The sequence below is a fragment of the Synchiropus splendidus genome, chromosome 9, assembly GCF_027744825.2.
Source record: "Synchiropus splendidus isolate RoL2022-P1 chromosome 9, RoL_Sspl_1.0, whole genome shotgun sequence".
Taxonomy (NCBI): Eukaryota; Metazoa; Chordata; class Actinopteri; order Syngnathiformes; family Callionymidae; genus Synchiropus; species Synchiropus splendidus.
The window spans coordinates 25707609-25731395 of NC_071342.1; the positions used below are offsets into that span (position 1 = coordinate 25707609).

A 23787-nucleotide genomic window follows, 5' to 3' on the forward strand; every position below is an offset into this window, starting at 1 on the left:
CCCGCTGCACTTTCTGAACTGAAGGGGTTAAGCAACGGCAAGGAGGTCAGCAGAGGAACGGCCCTTGGCCATATTTCAGGTCAGCACAGCGCACGGGATTATTGGCGGTTTACTTGGGTGCCATTTGGGACACAATCAAAGCGATACTACTACAGCTGACGGCCCATTTTCCAGGCCAGACACAAGCTTCCACTAACTACCAGTGGCATCCACCGTGTCTGTGCAGCTAGTCGAGGTCAGATAGTTAGGGCCTGTCGAGAAGGACCTGGGAAAATGTTGGACGAGGAAATGACTGAAGATGAGAGGTGTGAGCAGTTGACTAGATACGTTTAAGTGCAGTGGGCCAACTTGATGTGGCACCCCCGACATTATTTAGGTTTTTTTTCCCAAACAGCCATGGACGTCATCAACCAAGGGGGAATTGAAAAACAGAACTCCATCAACATGATCAGTCATGAGGCGCACACACACGTGACATCAGAAACTTTTATTTTAAAGCACTGAAGAGATTACATCATCATCCCAGCAAAAAAATAAAAAGCCCCAAAATAACATTTTCCCACACACAATCTGCCAAACAGGCAAAAATGGCTTCCTGGTGATCAGGAGAAGGCTTTCATAGATTTAGCTCAGATAAAAGTAGAATAAAGATCTGATAAAAAGAATCTGCATTTAAACATACAATTAGTTGTGTTTGAAACACCATCTCTCAACTTGTTGAATTACTACATATGTGGTTGGATTCTTAATTTGAGAAAGTTGGTGACAAGAATAAAATCTCTGCTCTTCGTGGAGGCTTTGCCACAATAAGAATCAATATCAAATCTGAAACAGAAAATCAAAGTGAGGTAACTTGGCAATTTTGTCAACAGCATCACACATTTTACTCTCCACTCACCTGCAGAGAAGATTTGTAAAGCCACTGCTCTCTGTCTCCGCCAGCTTTCAAACATGAAAACAGGTCACAGACCATCGGTAACTTCAGCCGTTCCTGCAAAATTTGCATGGATCAAAACATCAGCATCCCAAACTTGCCAGTCGCGTTCCGTCTTCTAGGACAACCACCTCTCTTCTGTTCTAAGATAACGGTGCGCAGCCTGTATTGGCTGGATGCCTGAGGGTTGAGTAGGTGGGGAGGAAGTGAGTGGAATTCACTCGCCCATTCTCAAAGCGCAGTTGACAGCACCAAGTCTGCAGTTGCATGGGCGACTGGCGTTTCCTCTTAAACTGATCATTTCTCTACTCTCCATGTTGTATTAGTATGAAGTGTGACATTGAAGTTCTCGGTTCTTTTAAAGTGTCGGAGAGCGAGAATAGAATTTCAGTTTGCAATGAGTGTTCAAACTATGGAGAGCCCCCTGCTTACCTGATCAGTCCATCATGACTATCATTTGAAAGGCAAAGTCTGGATTGAAAACAAATGTCCAAAATCTCATCTATCATCGAAACAATAACTTTCTATGACAAATAAGTGGATGTAAATGTAGAAATGTAAGCCAAACATGTGCAAAGAGCATCAATAGAAGAAAGACAAACAGCTGGGTAAACAACAGCAGGATGAAGAGCACTGTGCTTTTCAATCCACATGGACTTGACTACATTAGGGAAGATGTGAGGACTCTTGTCTTTCATCACCACAGTCATTGTAACACAAATTCAGTGCACCAGAGCACTTTGTATTAGTTTCATGGAAAAGGGCCAAATGAAAATGTCCACTAAGCAATTCGGAAGAGAAAAGGTTGAACTGCAACTTCTTCAAAGAAAACATCCTTGATTCCTGTCACATTCTGTCACCTCTATCTGGCTTGCACGGAGTTGAGTTTGGCACATGCTTCCAAACGGACCTTCCTTTGAATACATTTACACATGTACTGTAGTTTGGGGGAATTGTCATTCATTGCTCAGAGTGTTTCAGAGCAGTCACTCTTCTGAGTGTTTTCAATAAAGGTTCCAAAAGACATCACGTTAGCAGTTAGCTCGGCGGGTCAGACTACAGAACCCAGTCATTGTGCCGTGACTGTGTGGTGATGGTCACAACATGTTCAGATCATCCATGATCCAATACTGCCATATCGCACACCCAACATTCAGTATTATTCGGCTGTAGCCAAATATTTAAAATTTTATTTGCTTCGACTTCAACTTTTCAATTCTGTGCACCTCTAATGTCTTCAAAGTACGAAAAGAAGACATTAAAATAAGCAGCTCCTTCAGAGTTGTTCGGCACGTCTGCTTTGTGGAATTCAGTTACCTGAGTCTGACTCTTCTTTTTCAGCAGCCATTTGTCATGGTCAGCAGGTGGGAGGAGCTTTCTGGGAGATGTTACAGGCTGTACCCAGTGTTCTAGGGGTAGCTGGAAAATTGAGGAGGAGGAGCAGGATTTGGTCTCAGCGCTGGCCTTCTCCTCCCCTGAAGCACTGCCGTCAGACCCAGGGCGAGCGCAGGTACTGGAGGAGCTCATTTGGGGGTGGAGCCATGCCTCCAAAATGGCCTGAACCTGAAGGATTAAAAATGAAATTCATATTAACAGCCCGTTTCCCAAAGAACGTGGAGGAGGAGGAGCCAGGCCACTCCTCCCAGTCCGGCCCTTACAGCCAGGTATACCACACTACAGAATCAACAAACGTCAGTTCAACTTTAGACAATACCTTCTCTTCCTTCTCGTGACTGTTCAGGATGGGAGGAGCATTCTTCATCTGTCTGACACCGTTCTTGTCCCGACCATCCTTTCGGAGCAGCCACAGGTCCAGAGCATCTTTCCCACAGTTTTGGTCACACACGCACTCGGAGTAACTGCTGCAGGGCTCATTGGCCCGGCACACCTGTTGGACGGGCGGAGCTTGTTGAAGCCACTCCTCCAGTTCTTTGGATGGAGTGGTGGGTGGGCTTGGGTTCTTCAGACAACGAAGCAGACCCAGATTCTCAATTTCAAGGGGCTTGGTGATCTGACAGCAAGAGGAGCAGTTGGAAGTTGAGCGGCTGGAGGACGCCAGCCAGTCGCAGCTGGACCAGCCATCTGTGAACGGCTTCACCACCTGCTGCCAGCGCTCTGCATCCGACATCTCTGGAAGCACAGCTGGAGTGACAAGCCAGTCACTCAGCTCCTCTTCCCTCAGAATCTCACTCAAATCCGACTCATCGATCTTCTCGATGGAAAGGTTCGAGCTGCAGCTGCTAGCGCAACGCTGCCGACTAACCAGAGGCAGGTCACGCTGAAGCCATGCATCAAGGTCCAGCAGCTGACCCCAGGCCTTCAGAAAGTCCACGGTATCAGGCTTGGGGCCGGAATTCTGAGGAGAGGAACGAAAGACACACACAGTAGAACCTTGAAAACCACTCCAGAAATGTGTGTCAGCCAGCAAGTCCGCTCTGACAACATTTCACCACAGTAAATACCTCGTCTGTCTTCAACAGCCAATCCTCAAAATTCAGTTTGGACTGCTGGACCACAGGAAGACTTGTGTGTGGTGTGCAGGCCTCCAGGAGCCAGTCACTGAGAAAACTTGTGTCTGTGTCCTGAACAAACATCACCAAAACACTTACAGTCACACGCCTGTCATCTTGTTGCCGAAGAACATAACTCATGAAGCAGTGACCCCAGGTAGGTGCAGAAACAGACACGCACCTGCTTAGTGTTGGGAGGCATCTGCATTCCAGAGTTGGCTTTATCCAACACCTGTGCACAAGAGCTGCATTAGGCACAGTCAGTAAGGTGAGTTGGTGTGAAAGCCCTCATCTTACCTGAGAAGTGATGCTTCCAAATGAGGTGATGGCGTCTCTCAACGAGCGAGTGTCAGCATGGAAGCTAATGTCTGACGTTTCCTCAGGAGACAGAGCCAGAGACGAAAACCTGGACAAGGTCACACGAAGACACGTGAAGCAGATGGTTGCCTCACACATCCATCAGTCCACTCACTAGCTGTGTGGCAGCATTTGCACCGCATGCAAGCTCAAACAAATGTCTTTCTTTGCGACAGTGAAATGACTGACACATCCCAACATCAAATCAGACAGAAAGTTACTTCTCCATGCAGCAGCTCAGCTGATTGTTAATGTCATCCCTGTTGAGGCCACGCAGCTGCTGAGAGACGGCATCGAAGTGGCCACGCACCTGAAAAGAAGAAGAAGAAGAAGAAGAAGAAGAAGAATCAATGGGGTGTACTTGCATACGCATGGGTGTGTGTGGATCTGAGATGTGTAGTACCAAGTGTAGCCTCTGTAGTTGTTGTTGCATTGTTTCACTCTTCAATTGCTCAAGCAGGTCTATTTGACTGAGCAGCCAAACCTCCCTGCAGCGTAGCGCCTCCTGCTGGCGGCTCACGCTGCTCTGCAGCTGCCAGCGTACCTGAGAGAGACAGACATACAACACAACGATTACATTTTTAAGAGTAGGAAGGAAGATAGATGCAGGCTGAAAGCTGAAGCCTAGAAAAAAGCACACAGAATCGGAGAGGGACCTCACTGTTGGAAGAGAAGCCGGGACATGGAGAAATGAAGACACGCTTCACAGGAGTAGACGCAAACCTGTGACGAGTACTTGTTTTGCTCCTCTTTTATACAGCACCCATTCCCCACCCACGTGCACACACAGGGCCCCTGAGTCAGCAAACCAGTGATGACTTCATGAATCACAGCACTCAATCAAGCAGCGAACAGCAGCAGAGTAAGAGGAAGACAGACTCAAATGCACGACAGAGAGAGAGGACAAGGCACCCACACATCATGCATAAGGAAGAGCTAGCATAGAGACACTCCGTGAAAACGCATGTAGACACAAAAAAAAGGACAAGAGGCTGACCTCTCTGGTGTTGTCCCTCAGCTGTTGCTGGGCTTTGGTCACAATGCCGATTGCATCCTCCAGCTGATCCAGCGCTAGCAGGAACTGCTTGGGCCCCAATGCTTCCATCCTGGATAGGACACGGAAATAAGTCACGTGACTTTCTGTCAACAGTAGATGTACCACGAGGAACCTGAATAAAATATATATATATATATATATATATATATATATAGATTCAAAAAATATGAAATATCCCCCCATAATTCATTTGCAAAACAGTTCCAATAAAACAAATGATCATGTTTTACACAGTGGATTTTGTATGGAAATCAGAATGACAAAAATGACCAAACAAATAAAGGGTTCCAAAACCACAGCAACCAACAGGGATCCATCCAGAAACTATTGAGGAGGAACATGGAAGAATAAATGGCACAAAAGTGCAGACACTCCGGGGTGAATGTTTATTTTCTTATGAATTTTCGTTATGTATTAAAAATGTTATGTATTTAATGGCGCGTCAGGAGCGAGGCGGTTAAATACATGCTATTTACAGCATGCAAATCACGGCAAATACTAGAGCCCTATGGAAATGGAAAAAAAAATGGGACAGTTACAAACAATTGCATTTCGAGTGAAACAACAACGAGCAGATTCTTTAGGCCTCGTGTCCGAATGACGTTTATTGCCAATGCACAAGTGTATTTGATCAAATGACCTTCTAAACCATTTTTATCCTTGCTTGGTATAGCAGGGCGTTGGAGTTGCACCCCTGCCCAAAATGATCCTCAAAAGTGCGTGTTAAGCAAAAAACCAGTCGTGACATCAAAACAAGTGCGCCCACTGCCAAGTCACATGAGTGTGCCTTATCCAAGACTGTGGCAGAATTGTGTCATTCGTCGCTGTGATGGAATCAACAGGGATATGAACCCACTAACACCAACTACCACAGCTAATACCCAGGTACAGAGAACAGGACTTCATGATAAACATGACACGTTGCTGTGGTTTGACAGTCAGCTGGTTCAAGGCCAGAAAACAGCTGATATCAGTGGTCACAGGGCGTTGCTCAAGGGCGAAGTGAGTATGAGCAGGCTGATAAGGCTTCACCCATGAAAAGAAACCACAGGCAAAGAACAGCATAGGTCACACATTTTAGACTCCTGTCAGTCTGATAGAAGTGTTCCTTGTCAACAGTCACGGTACAAATGTTTCCTGCACCCTACATGACACCAAAACACACAAAACATTTATCATTAGCAAAACTGGTCTCAGAACCAGGTCTTAAACTGGCTGTTGGTGGGAGGCTACATGGCCTCTTTTTAAGGGCCTCAGATACAAAACTGGGGCCCTGATAACATTATGCAATGACATTCTAACCACTGATAAAATGTGACTTGGCTAAAATAAGGTAATCAGCATTCTACCTTGCTTTTCTGCTTTTAACCGAAGCCATGACTCAAACAGCATTTCTTTTCAAAGTCCTATACACCCTTGTTTAAATCAGGATCCAAGAAGAAAATGCCCCTTTTCTGAAACCATCAAAAGTGGGTAAGTTTTCCATGACATAAGCCCACAAAACAACCTCAAGCTGCCCAGCGGATTCTCATTTGGCCCCTTCTTTTTTAATCCATGCCGACGGCACTTGATGCGAGCCACGGAGATGTGGATCGCTTTGAGGCCGGGAATCCATTATTCTACCATGACTGTGCCCCACGGTCGCTTACATGTAGTGGAAACTAGGGGTGCACAACAACAGTCGCGCATGTGCAACAGTGGCATCTGCAATAATTCTGTCTTTTTTCGCCATTACTGTTGACGCCCCCGCGGCCGAACAGTCATTGGTTCCTTCAATTGGATTTGTTTCCAGTCTGAGTCAGAGACTCAATAAATGTCGGGACAGCAAGTAGTGAAAGAGTAATTAAGGTACTGCAACCTGACCAGCCAAACCAATGAAAATAACCAATGAGATTGGTGAAATAAAAAAAATATTTGCAAAGTAAACCATAACCAATTGTTTTAAAGTCAAATCAATCTCGATCAAATGTGTTGTCTTCCTTTCATTTAACACACATTTTGTTTTGTGAGTAGTTCAAAAGTGTCGTTTTTTTAACATCACAAAAGAACAATAGCAATGAGCTTCAGTGAGCAGCGAAGCCCAGCCACTGGCCACGTCCTGGGAAGGAGCGCAGCAGCGTGAGACAGACACTCACATACAGTATACAGAGTATGTGTCAGTTGAACTGATTTAGTGGTCATTTAGAGCGCAGGCAAACAACAATCTACTGATGTCCCCATCCAAAACCAGCGACGAATGCCTGGCTCTTTAAACACTGGTTATATTAATGAGGGCTGGATTGTATGTCGCGGACAGGTGAGATCCTCCGGAATCAGACTTGAAAGACCTTGATCACTGCTACTCTGCATGTGGGTCAAGGATTGAAAGGCAGACAAGACACTGGATGGTGCGGTGGCAGTTCTGAGGGCAAAATGTAACTTGAGAGAAATTAAATCGGTACTGACGCTTTTGTCTATGGATGTGTCGGACCTTGGCAGTCCTACATTGTCACAATCTCCAGATACATGGCATGCAATATTGAGCCCTAGTTCAAGCTAGGCCTGCACGATTCTGGGGAAAATATGAATCTCCATTTTTTTTAGCTAAGAATTGATATCACAATTCTCTGTCAAGTTTATTGCCCACATAAACCATGACAAACAATGTGGCAGCAACAAATAGATCTTTTGGCAAAATGGCCTGAAACGATGGATTCAATGAAAAAGAGAAAAACACTCGATTGTTCATAAAAAATTGTAAAATAAATATGCAGAAATAAAACACCTCTCTACTAGTGAGTCAGTGATAAACAAGAATAACCCTGGCCTGCATTCGAAGATTCCTGGCAAGAATTTCACCCATATGTTTTGCTCTATGGAAAGCAATCGCCTCCACCGTTTCTTTACTCCGGCTGAAGTTATGTGGCTATGGCGTCGCACTGTGCACTTGGTGGTGGCGTTTGAAGCATTAAACCAAGGAAAGTAGCATTTGTGATGCAAATCCAGTCGGTTTGTAAATGAAATGTCGAAATTAATCCAAATTAAATCATACAGGCGGGTGAATTGCGGTTTCTTTCATGATTTGTCATGCAGGCCGAGCTCAAGACGACGCAAATGAGATCAAAAGACTTGGTTTAACTACTTGGTCTTAAACTGAGGCTTTGTTAGCTCCGACCAAAACAGGTGAGGCGCACTGCAACGTGCACCATGGAGCATGCTGAGGCACTTGGTGACGTTACAATCCGCCTGGTATTGAATTAAAGGAGTGGAAACTATAGCGTTTTTATTGGATCTTACTTTGGGTCCCACTCATCGACTACTGGGGAAAAATAATCGAATGTGAAAGTAATGGTTAGTTGCATGTAAGCACAATGTTTGCCCTCGGAATGAATGGTTGTCTTTTCAAAAGGCTGGCGAGAAAAGTGCCTCTTGAAGGTCTGGAATACAATGTATTTGCACAGATGTTTGGGGCGGTAAGGAAGGGAGGCTGGCACCCAGAGGTTTCCTGATATGAACACGTTTTTGTGGCTCATGCTTGAAGAGAAAGCAAGCAAGATGCCGCCAAGCACAAGTTGGATTTGCTCTCTGTTTAACCCTTCCAACTGACCCGAAGCTTCCAGTCTGTTCATTTTAAGTACATCGATTCGTAACCATTCAGAACACGCCATGTTTTCATCACGAACACAACAAAACAAAAATCGCTGCCCTCTATGCCGCGGACGTCCGCCATCGCCCCGGCGCTCCGCGCACGTACGCCAATACAACAGACACGTGACCCATGTTGTCAGGATATATACACGGGATTGTTGCTTATCAAATGTAGATAGGTGCAAACAGCACTGTATACAGGATGACAAATGGTTAGGTATATGGCGTCATCAAATGTTGCCTGGCCGTGATAGATCCAAGACACAACCGCGAACTATGTGTAACACTTCCAGAGAGGACACGAATCTGCGTTTCTGAAAATACAAATCTCACGTTTACTACACTTGTACTAACGATCAAGGCGTATAACGAACAGTATCCGCATTGACTTTGGACACTACAGCCGCCATGATCGTCACGGGAATTGTAACGGCTACATGGGTTAATCACACATCTACTTTACACAAGACACCCGTAACCTGTAAATACCGTTTCAATCAAACAATGGACAAACCACTGACACGTGACAATGTGTATTACCTCAGTGGTTAGACGTAAACAGGTTGCTCGCCAAAGACGCCATTTTGTCATTTCAAGAATCTCATCGCAAAAGCTGTAAATGCTGAAGACTCACCGAATGGTATAGGGATTATTCCTCAGCTCCAAGATCAGTGGACAACCAACTTATTCGAAAATCACTCCCCCCTGAAGCTGGTGGAACAGATTCTGAAATACACGGAAACGGGGCCTAAACAAACACTCACGAAATGCCGACGACGCCAGCAGGAGGCTAATTTGCGAATTCTAGGATGGTAGGTGAAGGTAGCGCCTTCCTCACCCCCGGATTGGCTAGAATAGTTCTCCTCTGATTGGCTATTTCATTTGGCCACGTACACGCCATCTCACGCTGAGAGCAGGAGCTCAACAGCTGAGATAAGTAGCTGAACCGTCATCGCACCCGGAGCTGAACAAGTGAAGTATGTATCTGAGCAGAGGCAAACGTTTTCAGGTAAGTTGTCAATTTGTCAGTAAAATTACTCCATTTCATATTGGTTAAGGTTTGGTTATGGGGGGAGAGGCATTCCAGCCAATCAGAAGCGAAGGAGGCGGTACCTTCCCCTACCATCCTAGGATTCGCAAACACGCGACATGGAGGTCCGAAGGCCGGGTGGGGGCGTTCTCATCGCCGAGGACGATGGCGCCACCTACCGCTCCGGAGGGGTTCCTGAACATGGCGTGATGAAAACACTGGCGACCACACTGACAGGCTGTGGGCACGACTGACTTTCTGAGAAAACGTTTCCAAGTCAGGTCTCACGGAAAGACGCCAAACTGCTGTGCATAGTGTCGTGCGTCATGCCATCAAATGTTGCCCAGTCTGTCACACTTCACACAAAATGTGACTCCGTAAAGGGCATGAATCTGACGAAAACGAAGACGACGTCTCCCTCCAGAAATGGAGGCATCTCGTGGAAGGTCGGACTGAACAAACCTGGCTTTCATTCTGGTGCTTCATGGCACATTGGTACATGATCTTATCCGGCTCCCAGTCCCTTCGGGTTGGAGCCTTGAGTTGACCATCTTCAGCTTCTATGACTGATGCCCCTGGACATGTGTGTGACAAGTCACATTCATGCCAATTCAGCACGTACAACACCGACTACGTCCAGGACGACTCGCGCACACCTCGCTGGTCTCGTGCACGCGTCTAGATTCCTTCTCATGCCACGTCAATGGGCGGAGTCCACCCTGCTTCCGTGTTGTCAGAAGCTAAGCGAAACATCAGCGCGACTGAGGTCCGTTCGTCGACGTTGTCGGGGAAAACAGAATGTCTGTCGGATCTACTACAAGAACAAGCAACGCGGAACAATGGGGGGGATTCGAAGAGCAACTCCTCCAGGTGCACACACCCGCCGAACACTCCGCCCGCGGCTAACTTGCTAACCAATTCTCTGAGCTGCTAACCAGCGATCAAACATGGTTATTCGCGTGTTAGTGCCCCTGAAGCCTATTCGCTACTGCCACAACCCGCACTGTAACCGTGTTCACGTAGCCTTCGTTTCATTGTCCAGCCGCTTGCATAAACGCGACATCAATGACCTCCAAACCATTTGTGATCGATGCTGAAGCTGACGTTATCGACGGTGCAAATGCGATTTCACACCAAAACCATCCAACACTGCCGGATAATACCTAGTTTTTCGCGATCGTTTTCTTACCTTAATCACGACGAGTTTCATTTCAATGTGAATTGTGTGTGAAAAGTGCTTGTAACTGACCTTTCAAAAGAAAAAAAAGACAATATGGTGTTTTGTCAGCACAAGACGGTTTGACGTATTACATGGTGACACCATGCCAGAGTCACTTACAATCATTGAATCTCCCAAACTGCTTTTAAATGGGTGTGGATCCACTAGCGTTATGTTCATTCTTTAAGAAAATACATCATTTCAATATTTGCTAGGTTCAGCATCAAAGGTCTAACTGCAAGATGGATTGTCCCCAAACATTGAACGCTTACGTACACTATTCATTACAAACGGTCTTTGTGTCGTGACTTTTGTTTTGAAAGTTAGTGATAGACTCAACTCTGTCTGTCTCAGGGTGGGTCTTCTGCAGTGATCGACATGGAGAACATGGATGACACCTCTGGTTCCAGCTTTGAGGACATGGGTGACATCCACCAAAGGTTAAAGGAGGAAGAGGAAGTGGCAGCAGAGGCTGCAGCCACAGAGGACGACAGCCCCGATGATGGACAGTTTCTGGGAATGAAAGGAATTAAGGGACAGCTGGGACGCCAGGTGGCAGACGAGGCAGGCTGACATGCTCAGTACTTTATCGATGCATGTACTGCTACAGCGGTAGAAATGTCTGGTTCTGGTTTCAGGTCTGGCAGGCAGGAAAGCGTCAGGCTTCAAAAGCGTTTAACTTGTATGCCAACATTGACATTCTGCGGCCGTACTTTGATGTCGAGCCAGTTCAGGTGAGGAGCAGGTAGGTGGTGCCCTCTTGCCCTTCAGCCGTTTCACCGTGGAGTGGGTGTGACCTCAGTCTCTCCTCAGACTCATCGAGTCCATGATCCCAGTCCGAATGATCAACTTCCCTCAGGTAAGGCCATGTTCAGTCTGCACTATGGTAGACATGGGAGGGAGTTCAGAGAGAAACCACTGAGCTGTGGAGGCCAGGGATCAGGATGATGTAGATGCTGCTGTGTTGACAGCTACACGTACCTCAGCTACACAGTCCAGTGCCAGCTAATGGGTCTATTCTGCCCTAGTGCTGTGGACCCATCTAATCCTCAAGCAGCCATTTCACAGACTCAATTTGCTCCTGTTTTTTTTTTTTTTTGAGTGAACTACTTACCCTTCAAGGTCAACTTTATTATGCTTCACAGAAAATTGCAGGAGAACTCTACGGCCCACTGATGCTGGTTTTCACCCTTGTGGCTATTTTACTACATGGAATGAAGACCTCGGGGACCGTCATTGTAAGCACCCACCAGTCCACATGTTGACAAGACGGTTATACTGAAATATTCACTGCATGCCAGTTTGAGTCGTGGCCTTCTTTTTGTCCGGCTGCATCAGGTTTCCCGTGTTTAATAAGGGTTTTCTGGAGCATGGTGCGATCTACTGTCATAACTGTCACGATTGACTGGGCTGGTTCAAACTTCGCCGTTGAGACAACTTTCATTTATTATCGTTGATGTTGAAATGTTGAACAAATACAGGGGCGTTACAAATAAATGAGTACCAAATTCATTTTTTAGAATTTGTGTGGAAAATCTGTTTTTCATGTAGGCAAGCTGCGACTTCACTACTCATCAGAGACCTATGTACAATGTAATGGCCACACGTGATGTTGCTTCTGAGGTAACATTGGAACAACGTCCCCTCCTGCTGGTGGTATTGTGTTATCGGTAGACAATTTAAACCTGCCTGTGTGTTGTTGACGAGTACCACAGAGTGCGCCTTTCAGCTGTTGCTGCAGATTAGATGGTAAACAGACGTGTTGCTCTGCAATGTTGTGAGCTGCCATAAATGGTCAGGGACCGTTGTTTTGCAGAGGGAAGGGACATTGATGGGGACAGCCATCGGGACCTGCTTCGGTTACTGGCTCGGTGTTTCCTCTCTGATATACTTCCTGTCTTACCTGGTCAATGCGCAGATCACCATGTTGCAGATGATGTCACTTCTGGTGAGTCCACCAAGACTTGTGTTCAGCCTTTCACCTTGAATATGGCTACATGACACTCGGAAGGAGGTTGATCTTAAAATGCCCATTTCTTGTGTCCTCAGGGTTACGGCTTATTTGGCCACTGTGTTGTCCTCCTCATCACCTACAACATTCACTTCCACTTCTTGTTCTACATTCTCTGGCTGCTGATTGGAGGACTGTCCACTCTGCGAATGGTCCCGACTCTTTTTCTTCTGAAGTGTTCACTCTTGGATTTGCAAACGTTCCTCTAACAGACATGGATTTTCAGGTGACCGCTCTGCTGTCCCGGACCGTCGGCCAGACTCCTCGCCTGATCCTCTGTGGAACAATCTCGGTCCTTCACATGCTCTCCCTGCTCTACCTACACTTTACCTACCATCAGATTGTTGAAGGTGAGTCACACGAGGAAGAACTTGCCATTTCCTGCTGATCCAGTGTTTCATTGAGATGTGTCTTGTCTGGTGTGGTCTCACATTTCCGGCCATTTCATTGTTCCAGGATTGCTGGACTCTTTGGAAGGACCAAATGCCATGTCTCCAATGCAGCGCGTTGCTCGAGATGTTCCGGGCTTGTCCCTCAATTCCACTCTGCAGTCAATGGGAGTCTCCATGACACAAGTGGGGACCCACTGAAAAGCAAACCTGGTTTCTTGTTAAATCACAACTGTCGGATTCAACACAACACAGCCTTCTTCCATTGTCGTATTTATTGTTCTGGACTGAAGGAAAATGTATGTCTGTGATAAATATCTCGGCAACCTGACTGAGAAACAGGAGAAGCAGGCTGGAGTCTGTACTCTGCTCACCTTTAACCTCAAAGTCTTTCTCAAACCAGTCAATTGTCTTCACCCAAAAGGACGAGTGTGTCGGATGTCATGCTTACAAAAGTAACAGCAGCGTATGGTGGCAGTCTTCTGTGATGGGCAGAACCAAAGGTCGTGATGCAGTTTCCATTCAACAGTCCTGGGCCTTGCTTCAGAAGCTGTGAGCCCACAGCTGCGCAGCATGGAGTCTATAGTGAGAGCCGTGATGGGACGGGAAGGCGGGACAAGTCACCATCCAATCATTTTGAGGGGGGTGCTTCCAATGATGGACCAGTGTTTTATGGTACTATCCGTTTGATGTGCTGACTTGACGCTGCCATGCACCACCAAAACAACTCCTGTCCTCCAACACCTCCTCCATGAGTTCATGAACTGGATTTATTGCCCCCAAAGTGATGTCGTCGCCAGTGCTCAGCATGATGGGTTTTCTTCCCGAAAGTGGCTGGCCGATTGAGTGATGAACGCAGAGAAGGACTTGCCTATAGTTGCAGAAAGTTACTGATGAAGTTTATTATTGCTTGTATGAGGTCAGTGCTTGTCAACTGGTGTGCTGCGGCACATAACACATAATAGACTGTCAGGTGTGCCGTGGGAAATGATCCATTATCAGCTCATTTGTCCGGAGGTGGGCGATGTCATGGCATTAAATCTGAGCAAACAGAGTACAGAGGTGACATGCATTTGTTCACATCTTTGCTCATACACTACGGATCTCTGCTGATGTGTTGACTGGCCTGTCACTCTTTGTGCACACGCACAGAGACACGGGTTTGGATTGCTATCTCTGTGGGGACATTGTGAGGTTTGTCATCATGCCATCACCCTTTCCCCAGCCTCTTGCCCGATAAACCTGACCATCCAAAACACATGGCTCACCTGAACCTGCACTCTTTTTTTTTTTTTTTAAACTTGATGCGCCTCCAACTTGACCACAGACACCTTGATGACCGGATGATGGGAGTCTTCCTAGTGGGACGTCTCACTTCAGACCGGATCAGACGTGGCGGGGTCCATCATCAGTTAATATCGGAGTTGACTCGTAGTGTTACGACGTGACGGAGAAGGTTCGGTCTTGAGTCGCGTGGATGATGATGACCTGCTTGGTTGTGGGTCACAAGCATAGCGCCTCCAGCTGGGAAGAAAGAAGGACATGGCCCAAGGCGCAGGGGTGCGAGGCTGCACAGCGCATCGGACTCAGGCCAGAATGTAAAAGCCAAACCAAACAAGTGCGCTCCAGAATGTGAAGATAGGAAGAATGGGTCTTGTTTTGAAGCAAGCAGAGGCTAGGAATGTGAAAGATTTGTTGTCTGGAAATGCCTTAAAACTACAATAACATCAAGCAAAGGATGGTAAATGAGGAACTAATGTAGAAATCTGTGAGGATGTCGACTTTGGACAAGGAGCACTCTGAAGAAGACAAAGACTTGGATCAGGTCCAGGTACCTTCGGTGGTGTGCCACGACCCCTTTCAGCCAGACAAATGGTCTTGTGACGTAATGAAACATGTAATTTCACATTGACAGTACGTTGATGGTGGTAAGAGTTGTGGCTAGCAGCAGCTAAGAGGGTGACGGGGTTGGTGTCGATGGTTGTCGCTGCAGCTGTGCGATCATGCGGCTAATGACAACAAGCCAAAGAAGTCCGAGCAGCAGCCGACTGCATGATCCAGATGGCGAAGTTTCCCACAATTTCATGCCATGGCTTTACATCGCAAGCCAAGCTTACTTTATCCTTGGACATTATATCCGTCACAAAATCATGTTTGCGGTTGTTTACCGTTCTCGAGTAGCACAGCCTTTCACGTTCTTCCATGCCAAAGACAGTCCCTTCTTTGCTCATTTCGTCCTCCTTGGCGGAGAATGACCTGAGATGATGCTCTGTGGATATGACGGCATGAACAAGGCAGTGTGATCACAACACTCTTTCCCTCTGAATCCTGCGGGATCACCTCTGCGTCGCCTCGTTTCAACGCCGCACTGTTCATCCTGGTACCACCTGCAAGCTCCATGTAGTGGATTTGGGTTTGAAAGTCTTGTCAAATCTTGTAAATTTGTTCATGTCAGTAATAATGTGGGATGTGGCTCCACAATCTACCATTAATCCGTTTCTCTTGGCATTGTAGATTGTTGAAGAAGCATTTGGCTGACTTTAATTACTAATGTTTGTTCTTCTTTTTGACAGAAGTTTGTTTGGCCTCATCCTGGTTCTTCGAGTGTTTTGTTTCCTCATCTCGTCGCTCCAGTGTTTGTCTTGCCTCGACCATGTTTTTCGGTTGTCTTCTGCATGTCTCATCATTGTGGGTTGTGCTCGGATGATAGCTGCACCACCTCAGTCCCAATTCAGTGGCGTCTCTTGCAATGTGGCCACATTTTCCACATGAGTGACATGTCACATTTGATGAACTTACATGCACTTTCATTACGTTGTTGGACGTGTTTCTGGTGTCAAACTTCTCTGTTTCTTCTCTGCTTCTTAATCTGCGTCTAAATTCTGTGACAGTTATGTCTTTGCATCATGTGCATTGTAAATGGCTGACGATTAGCCCGTTTGCATTTCTCAGGGATGTCGCCGCTTTCTCGGCACGGATGATGTAATCCGTGACAGACGTCTTCAGTGAAGTTAGTTCAGTGTAGAGCGCTACCATCACTGTAGTGTAACTGCTCCTGTAGTATCTTGACTGCTCTCCTGCCGTCGTCGGTGGCGTCTCTCGCCACCAACGATAAACTCTCGTCCTTTCTGTCCGCGTCTGGTTCTTGGTGCGGTGGTGTCAGTACTGTGTCCTTCAGTCCTAGCATTCTTAGGTGTGCAAGGAACGTAACTTGCCAAAGTTCAAAGTTGTTTTCATCTCCGTCGGAGATTGGCCTTTGCCATCTTCCTCTACTCACGCTACGTCTGGGCCCATAACCTGTTGTGCTTGCAGACCACGTATTCCTCGATTCTCCGTCATCGTCAGTCAAATGTTCTGGTCGTCCATAAATGAGTATCACAACATTCGTTGTTCTTTGTAATTTCCCTTTTAATTCTTCGTGTCAGACTGTTTTCTCGTTCTGTTCTCAACTACAACACACGTGCTGGGTAGAAACGTATATACATAAAAGTAAAGTACAAAAGAAAAACAGGAAGAGCTGTGCACATCTGGTGAATTGGTAAACAACATCACATCGACGGGAATAAACATCACAACTAAATTTGCTATGATAATCCAACACATAATCCAACTCCTAACAAAGCAGTGGGGCTCACAAGCCTCAACGAGAATGAGACCACACATGTAAGAGAAGATGTTTGATGATGATGGTTGAATACTCCACCCCGGGAGTCACTGTCCTGTGTCTAATGAAGACATCGAGGCTGCAGTACCAACGCACACCAGCAGGGGCTTGTGAAATCACACGCAAACACACGATTTGAGGACTTCAGGTCATGAAAGCCTTTCTCTGGGAGAGTCACTTCTGTCCTTCAGTTCTGCAAATGCTTTTGGAGTATGTATCTACAGTATATTTGGGGTGGACATACTGTTTTAACATCTGTGTTTAGTGCCACCTTTCTATTTTCACCTAATTCAGATAACGAGACATTTCCCAGACAGCTGTGATACTGTGTGCGCGCACGTGTGTGTGTGTTCGTTTCTGACAGAGAGAGAGAATGTGTGTGTTAAAAAAAGGAATGGGGTGCCACTGGTAAAGGGTGACAGATTGTGAGCGGGCTCCAAACGGGATCTGGTGGTCTATATTCGCCTGGTGAATCACAGAGAGCCTGGCATTCCGGGTGTCCCCTTTCACGCCATATATGTGCCACCCCAGTCCCCTTCCCAGCCCACAGGCTGCTCAGCTATCGCTGCTATTCTTAGACTGTCACTTCAGCTCCTGCGAGCAGGCAAGTCCTCCTATTCTTCTTTGTCTTCTGCTCTTCATTCATTTTTTCTCACTTTTGTTTGGTCTAACGTCAGGTACCTGTTGGCTCTGCCCACACACCCCGGCGCCCAGTCCCCTTGGATTCTTTGAACAATTGTTTGGATCTTGGCAGTTTTTCTGCAGGAATGAGCTACACAGTGTCTCTGGCGGGCCCTGGGCCCTGGGGCTTCAGGCTGCAAGGGGGCAAAGACTTTAACATGCCGCTGACCATCTCCAGGGTAACCAGCTTCACTGACCCACACACTGACTGATGAGTGCTCGTGCATTGACTGACTGTGGAGCGTTCACTAACCACAAGCTGTGACACACACACTGGTGACCAGTGTTATGCAACTGACCAGCAGTGTGTCACTGGACCACCCTCTGAACTGACTAACATTGAACTGTCCTGCCACTGACACGAATCATATACAGGATCAATGAAACATGAGCATGTTGATTTCAATAGTGCTTCAGATGATGACATAGATGAGGCTGGGAATAACTGGGATGAAGATGATGACGATTACAAAGACAATGCTGACAATGGTTGCTAAGGACAACGGCGGTGATGGTCATGATAATGATGGCGGTGCAGCTCATCTCAGCTCACGCTGACAAAGCCACGGAACACAATCCTGAGACGATGAGACACGAAGACACGAGCACTCTGACTGAGCATCGTGATGATTCCCTGATGTCCAGTTTCACTGTGTGTCAGATCACTCCAGGCAGCAAGGCAGCACAGGGGAACCTCGTTCAAGGTGACGTCATTGTGGCAATCGATGGAGTGAGCACTGAGGGAATGACTCACCTGGAGGCCCAGAACAAGATCAAGACAGCGTCTTACAATTTGGCTTTAACCATGAGCAAGTAAGACACACACACACACACACACTCGTATTCAGTTCCTTGTTGGGTCCTTGTGAGGACACTCAATGCCCCACCAGGACTCTTAACCAAATTTGTACCATGTAATATAAGTGAGACTGACCTAGTTATTATGAAGTCTTCACCCTCCAAGTGAGGCTTAAACTTGTTAGGATCGGCCAAAGGCTCCTAACTAAGCCAAGTGTGCAAAAAGAATTGGTCCGCACAAGAATAAATAAACAAAGTAATAAAACTGAGATCAGTTAAGTACGGAGCTCTTTGTGTGCAATAAAGTGAAGTGTTTGAGGCAAAGCATGGCTCTTCATATTTCCTGACCCAGGTCTAAACGGCCAGCAGCACTGTCCATGCCCAGAATGGATGTCTTCTTCCCCAATAACCCGCCACAACAGGTAACCTCCCATAATGCACGCCTCTGGAAACACGCTCTATTTTTACCTTTTTTTTCTGGTGAGCTCTGGTGAGCCCCCCCCCCCCAACACACACACACAGACACACACTCAAACACATGGGGGATTACTCAGATTATCCTCAGTTTCTAAATTTGCTGTGTGATCACTAACTGTTTGGTTGAAGAAAAGCAACAGCTGCTTACAAAGGTCAAACACTTGCAGACTCCATTTCTTAACCAAGCTCACACTGGCAAGCACAAACACTGCTCCCATCCACAAACTGAACCACAGTTTACAACATTCTTTGTGTTCATCTGTGCATTTGTGTTTCTTTTAATCCCCAGGTTTTCTCTGCTCCTCCTGCCAAGTGAGTATCTACCTCCCCAACACACACGCACACGCACACACACAGAGGTGAGCCTACATTCTGAGGATAACATCTATTTTCTGATGTGGGAAGAATTGCTGTGTGAGTCTCAACTTCATGACAAGCCCTTGACATTAGCTTGGCCATTGTTCATCAACAGCTCTTGTGCTATTGAGGTGGGTGTGGCGCTTCAACCTGTGGCGTGACGTGTGTTGCAGCCCCGGTGTGCTGCGAGACTCCACCCACCAGCCACTGGAGGTGCAGGGGCCAGGGGGCCGGGCCACCATTATCCATGCCCAGTACAACACGCCCATCAGCCTCTACTCTCAGGACGCCATCATGGATGCCATCGCGGGACAGACCACACCAAAGATGAGTGCCGGCAGGTGAGAGTTGGAATCATTCCTGTGGCGATCCGTCATGTCACGGCAGCAGGCTGCAGTCAAAAAGCATCCATATTTGGCCTATGGACAGTCTCCTCTCACCACCACTCCTTTAGCTGCTCAGCCAAACTGATATTGTTTCAACAACCTTCTGTCGGAGAGAAGGAGCATACTTGCAACAGCTTCAACGAGTGGAACAACCCCGACCACCATGTGGCTGACTGGACCGGCGCGACCTTGACTGCAGTCTGTGTCATTTGTTTGGAGAGAGCGGTTTCCCACTGAATCATTTCCACCGTTGTCGGTTCACTCTCACTCACTCTGGTTTGTCAGCTTGAACGTTGTGCTGGATTCAGTTTTTGTCCTGCTTTCTTTGCAGCCAGTATGTTGAAGCACCGGTCATGCAGCAGCAAGCCGTGCCTCAGCAGCACTTTCAACCCATCATCCATCCACACCAGCGGCCTCCGCCACAGCAGGCCCCGCCCACGCCGCACGGCATGCCCACACACCAAACCCCACCCACACAGCAGAGCTCAGTTCAGATCCCACTTGGCTCCGCCCCCCCAAAAGTGGTCAGTTCGGCGTGCATCTATCCATCTCAGCCAGGTGAGATGTCAGCACTGATGACTTCCACTCATGTTTATCCTGGGATTCGATATGGGGTTGGATGTCGCAGCGATGGCAGTCACACAAGGCTGATCACCAGACGCCACAAATGACTGACTGACTCTGTCTCTCTGCCCTCAGCTGCCGCTCCCCCCCAAGCTCCCGCCATTGCCCCTGCCCCCAGTGCTCCAGCTGCCACCACCCCTTCAAACCGCCCCCCCTGGGTGACTGACACTAACTTTGCAGATAAGTTTGACCCTGTGAAGATGACAACCCCGATGAAGGTGCAGGCGCTTCCCCAAGCAGCACCGCCTCCACCTCCGTACATCCCCAATCCCACCTCTGTCAACCCCAGCCAGGTGTCCATCCCTCCCAGCGCTGCCCCAGTCACGCCCAGTCCCACCACCTTCCCTCCTGTTGCACGAGGCGTGGCTCAGAGAGCAGAGAGGTTCGCTGCCAGCAGCCGCACGCCTCTGTGTGGAGCCTGCAACAGCATCATCAGGTAACTGACTAAATCGGTGTCTGAGCAGCTGCGTGAAGTGGTTGTAGCCGCGTGAGGGAGTCAGCGATTCTCTGACTCGTCAGTGGCTGCACCAGTGTGTCACTCACTGTGATCCATCCAGTCCTTGTGCGAAGTGCCTGAGTGTGTCTGCAGCTGTGCTAATGGATTTGAGTGGGACAGCAGTTGTAAGTCTGGGGCTACGCTCATGGTGACGTGTGCGAACTATGAATTTGTCCCGTTATGTTCAGACGATCAGTGTGTTGGTGTATCAGTCTGTGAATGACTATTTGCTGGTCAGATGCTGTAAGTCCATTGCTGGCTGTGACACGTCCCTGCGTGTCGTCAGTGTGTCAGCACCACGGTGGCTGTGAGCGTTACAGGCATGTCAATGTGAGTTTGTCAAGTGGACTGTGACTAGATCAGTGGTCTGGCGCGTCTGTTTCTCTCAGGCTGCCACTTGTGTGTCTGTGGTTGAGAGTGCATCAGACCTCAGTATAAGTGTCAGTGGTAGCACATGAACGTTATAAAGGGCAAGTTGGGTGTGAGTGTCCCAATATCATCATGGTTTTCGCAGGGGTCCCTTCCTGGTGGCACTTGGCCGCTCGTGGCACCCTGAGGAGTTCAACTGTCACTACTGCAACATGTCACTAGCTGATGTTAGCTTTGTGGAGGAGCAGAATAACGTATACTGTGAAAACTGCTACGAAGAATTCTTCGCTCCGACATGCGCTCGATGCAGTACCAAGATCATGGGGGTGAGGCTTCAGTCTCTGTCCGTTGGTTCTATCATCCAAAGCCATCTGATTGTCCTTCCTTCTCTCCTCCAGGAAGTCATGCATGCTCTCCGACAGACTTGGCACACCACCTGTTTTGTTTGTGCTGCCTGTGGAAAGCCCTTTGGAAACAGCTTGTTTCACATGGAGGATGGAGAACCGTATTGCGAGAAAGGTATGGGCGTGTTAAACCTGATGAACTGGCAGTGAGAAGTCTACAGTTCTGAGTATTTAACCTCTTCACAAAAGAGCTGATGTTGGGTCAGGCGTAGCGGCTGAACCTTGTCTTGGTAAGAAAGTACCATGGCTCAGAAAGACAAAAATGTGATCTCCACATGTGTGGACGGGGACTGTTAAGAGGTTAACAGTTAGCATGTGATAATAAGTCACACATGGGTCATAGCTAAACATATCAGAGACATCTTACTATCCATGGTCATAAAGCGCGTCATTGTCAAAAAGTCATTGTATGGACCGTTAGTCAGACATGTCTTCTTCTTCTTCGTTCTCTTTGGGCTTCTCCCATCAAGGGTGGCCACAGCGGATCATCTTCCTCCATCTCACCCTGTCCTCTGCTTCCTCTTCTCTCAAACCTCATGTCCTCCTTCACCACGTCCTTCCTCCCCACCTTCTGCCTGGCAGTTCCAACATGATTCCATCCTGCCTGCACCCGCTTCTTCACCTCCCTCTCACACTCTCCACGGCCCTGGACAGTTCTCAACCTCTACTTCAAACCCTCCACCTTTATCTCTGCATCCTGTAACTTCACCTGTCCACTTAGCCCCCTTCATTCACACACATGGATTCTGTCTTACTGTGGCTCACCTTCATTCCTCTCCTTTCTAAGGCAAACCTCCAGCACACCTCACCACCATCTCACACCTGACACACATGTCCTGCACCACTCTGACACACTTCTCTGCCACTCCAGACTTCCTCATATAATACCACAACTCTTCTCTTGGCACTTTGTCGTACGCTTTCTCCAGGTCCACAAAGACACAATGGAGCTCCTTCTGACCTTCTCTGTACTTCTCCATGAACACCCTCAAAGCAAACACTGCATCTGTGGTGCTCTTTTTTGGCATGAAGCCAAACTGTTGCTCACGTATGCTAACAATTACGCTCTCCTTAGTAATACTCATGACAAAGAAGGTACTATTGATCTTCTCCACTGTCATCATCAAATGGCCATGGGTGGCCTGCTTGTCTTTCAGATTATGTTGCCCTCTTCAGCACCAAGTGTCATGGCTGCGACTTCCCTGTGGAGGCTGGTGATAAGTTCATTGAGGCTCTCGGTCATACCTGGCACGATACCTGCTTTGTTTGCGCAGTAAGAGCCACGCCTATCTGACGTTAACTCTTATCCATTTCTGCAAAGGCTTTGATATCTGTCTGTTTGCGTGTGTTTAGGTGTGTCACGTGAACCTTGAGGGTCAACCATTCTATTCAAAGAAGGACAAGCCGCTGTGCAAGAAGCACGCTCACGCCATTAATGTGTAGCCAGCAGGGGGCGACGCAACTCTACTATTACCAGTATGGCGGAACCTTCACTTCGGCCTGAGGTCTACTCTGGTTTCGATCGCCTGGTTTGATGAAATAAAAGTTGTCCGAATTAAAATCTTTTCGACACTTGAGAAAAGTGAAGACGGGAGAAGCTGTTGAAGGGTCACCTGTCCGTCACAGACTATCTATCTTGTCGGATCCTTGAAGGTGAATATTAAGAGAAAGAATAAATGCTCAAGTGTAATATCTAACTCCTGTGAATTCATTGCTTTCCAACCAAATGGAAGCTTGTTTGAGTAAATGTTCAAATGAAAAAACAATGTTTGGTTTTTGATGGACCATTTGTAGGTGCGAAACTGATGTTTGTCAGATGACAGGGCGACTAAAATGTGACTAAAACTTCTTTTCTCACGGAAATCATTGAATAAAGTAATGTGTAAACGTGTCCAACATCAGTGTTTCGTGGAATTTAGTTAAAAAAAACAACTCATACGAAATACAACAGTCGAGTTAGTTTGGATTCGGTGTCATATTGCACCTCAGGTGTAATTCTGTTTACACTAGAGGGAGCCCGCACCCGGTGGTGAGCGCCTCAGAGACACGAGGTCCCACTCTGCATATCTGAAGAGGTACTTCTGTGAATATTTTACTCGGGACAACTCTCAGTAATTCGCTGAGCTTCACCCCCATCTGTGAAATGGACATCACTTTCAGTACATCGGCCGAAACACTGAGTCCACGAAGACACCGTGAGCCACCAGCCACGATGTTGCGCTGTTCTGACCCTCAAGAGGAGCCGCGCAGTCATTATGCGATACCGCCTCAAAGCGATCAGCACACCTAATCCGTAAATAGAGTAATGTATAAGTGTGCTTCCAGAAATAATGTAGCCAGCCTTAGCCTTAAGCGATAAATCAAATCTTGTGGGACATGAAACTGCTCCGCCTTTCA

General features: G+C 47.3%; 3 protein-coding genes across 5 annotated transcripts; 2 read left to right on the top strand and 1 right to left on the bottom strand.

Moving 5' to 3' along the window:
- Positions 1–472: 472 nt before the first annotated feature.
- Positions 473–9292, bottom strand: ncoa4 (nuclear receptor coactivator 4). Of its 2 annotated transcripts, XM_053875664.1 has the most exons (12): positions 9120–9292; positions 4799–4907; positions 4205–4345; positions 4023–4111; positions 3742–3850; positions 3626–3676; positions 3397–3516; positions 3036–3290; positions 2649–2945; positions 2252–2497; positions 899–991; positions 473–825 (listed from the first exon to the last, which is right to left on the bottom strand). In XM_053875664.1, exons 2-12 carry the CDS (start codon positions 4904–4906, stop codon positions 820–822), a joined length of 1515 nt encoding a protein of 504 aa, XP_053731639.1. In that variant the 5' UTR covers position 4907; positions 9120–9292; the 3' UTR covers positions 473–819. The 2 variants fall into 2 exon arrangements, with proteins under 2 accessions (XP_053731639.1, XP_053731638.1); XM_053875663.1 differs by having other exon boundaries at positions 2649–3290.
- Positions 9293–10209: 917 nt separating this feature from the next.
- On the top strand, positions 10210–16488 carry yipf3 (Yip1 domain family, member 3). Of its 2 annotated transcripts, XM_053875366.1 has the most exons (9): positions 10213–10385; positions 11089–11298; positions 11373–11479; positions 11548–11593; positions 11880–11972; positions 12551–12682; positions 12784–12897; positions 12972–13095; positions 13202–16448. In XM_053875366.1, exons 1-9 carry the CDS (start codon positions 10314–10316, stop codon positions 13333–13335), a joined length of 1032 nt encoding a protein of 343 aa, XP_053731341.1. In that variant the 5' UTR covers positions 10213–10313; the 3' UTR covers positions 13336–16448. The 2 variants fall into 2 exon arrangements, with proteins under 2 accessions (XP_053731342.1, XP_053731341.1); XM_053875367.1 differs by lacking the exon at positions 11880–11972 and having other exon boundaries at positions 10210–10385; positions 13202–16488.
- Positions 16489–16692: 204 nt separating this feature from the next.
- On the top strand, positions 16693–23275 carry LOC128765003 (LIM domain-binding protein 3-like). The gene is made up of 12 exons (XM_053875365.1): positions 16693–17402; positions 17476–17658; positions 18141–18292; positions 18630–18699; positions 19044–19066; positions 19285–19452; positions 19829–20055; positions 20197–20557; positions 21132–21312; positions 21385–21505; positions 22548–22663; positions 22744–23275. Exons 1-12 carry the CDS (start codon positions 17316–17318, stop codon positions 22831–22833), a joined length of 1779 nt encoding a protein of 592 aa, XP_053731340.1. The 5' UTR covers positions 16693–17315; the 3' UTR covers positions 22834–23275.
- The last annotated feature ends 512 nt before the right edge of the window (positions 23276–23787 follow it).

Bases quoted from the DNA above. Each gene is read 5' to 3' on its own strand.
- LOC128765003 (XM_053875365.1), top strand. From the start codon at position 17,316: ATGTGCCACCCCAGTCCCCTTCCCAGCCCACAGGCTGCTCAGCTATCG. The intron at 17,403-17,475 runs GCAAGTCCTCCT...GTCTAACGTCAG, and splicing joins ACTTCAGCTCCTGCGAGCAG to GTACCTGTTGGCTCTGCCCA. The intron at 18,700-19,043 runs GTAACCTCCCAT...TTTAATCCCCAG, and splicing joins CCAATAACCCGCCACAACAG to GTTTTCTCTGCTCCTCCTGC.
- yipf3 (XM_053875366.1), top strand. From the start codon at position 10,314: ATGTCTGTCGGATCTACTACAAGAACAAGCAACGCGGAACAATGGGGG. The intron at 11,973-12,550 runs GTAAGCACCCAC...GTTGTTTTGCAG, and splicing joins AGACCTCGGGGACCGTCATT to AGGGAAGGGACATTGATGGG. The intron at 13,096-13,201 runs GTGAGTCACACG...TCATTGTTCCAG, and splicing joins CTACCATCAGATTGTTGAAG to GATTGCTGGACTCTTTGGAA.
- ncoa4 (XM_053875663.1), bottom strand. From the start codon at position 4,906: ATGGAAGCATTGGGGCCCAAGCAGTTCCTGCTAGCGCTGGATCAGCTG. The intron at 3,677-3,741 runs GTAAGATGAGGG...TCTTGTGCACAG, and splicing joins TTGGAAGCATCACTTCTCAG to GTGTTGGATAAAGCCAACTC. The intron at 3,517-3,625 runs GTGCGTGTCTGT...ATGTTTGTTCAG, and splicing joins TGCCTCCCAACACTAAGCAG to GACACAGACACAAGTTTTCT.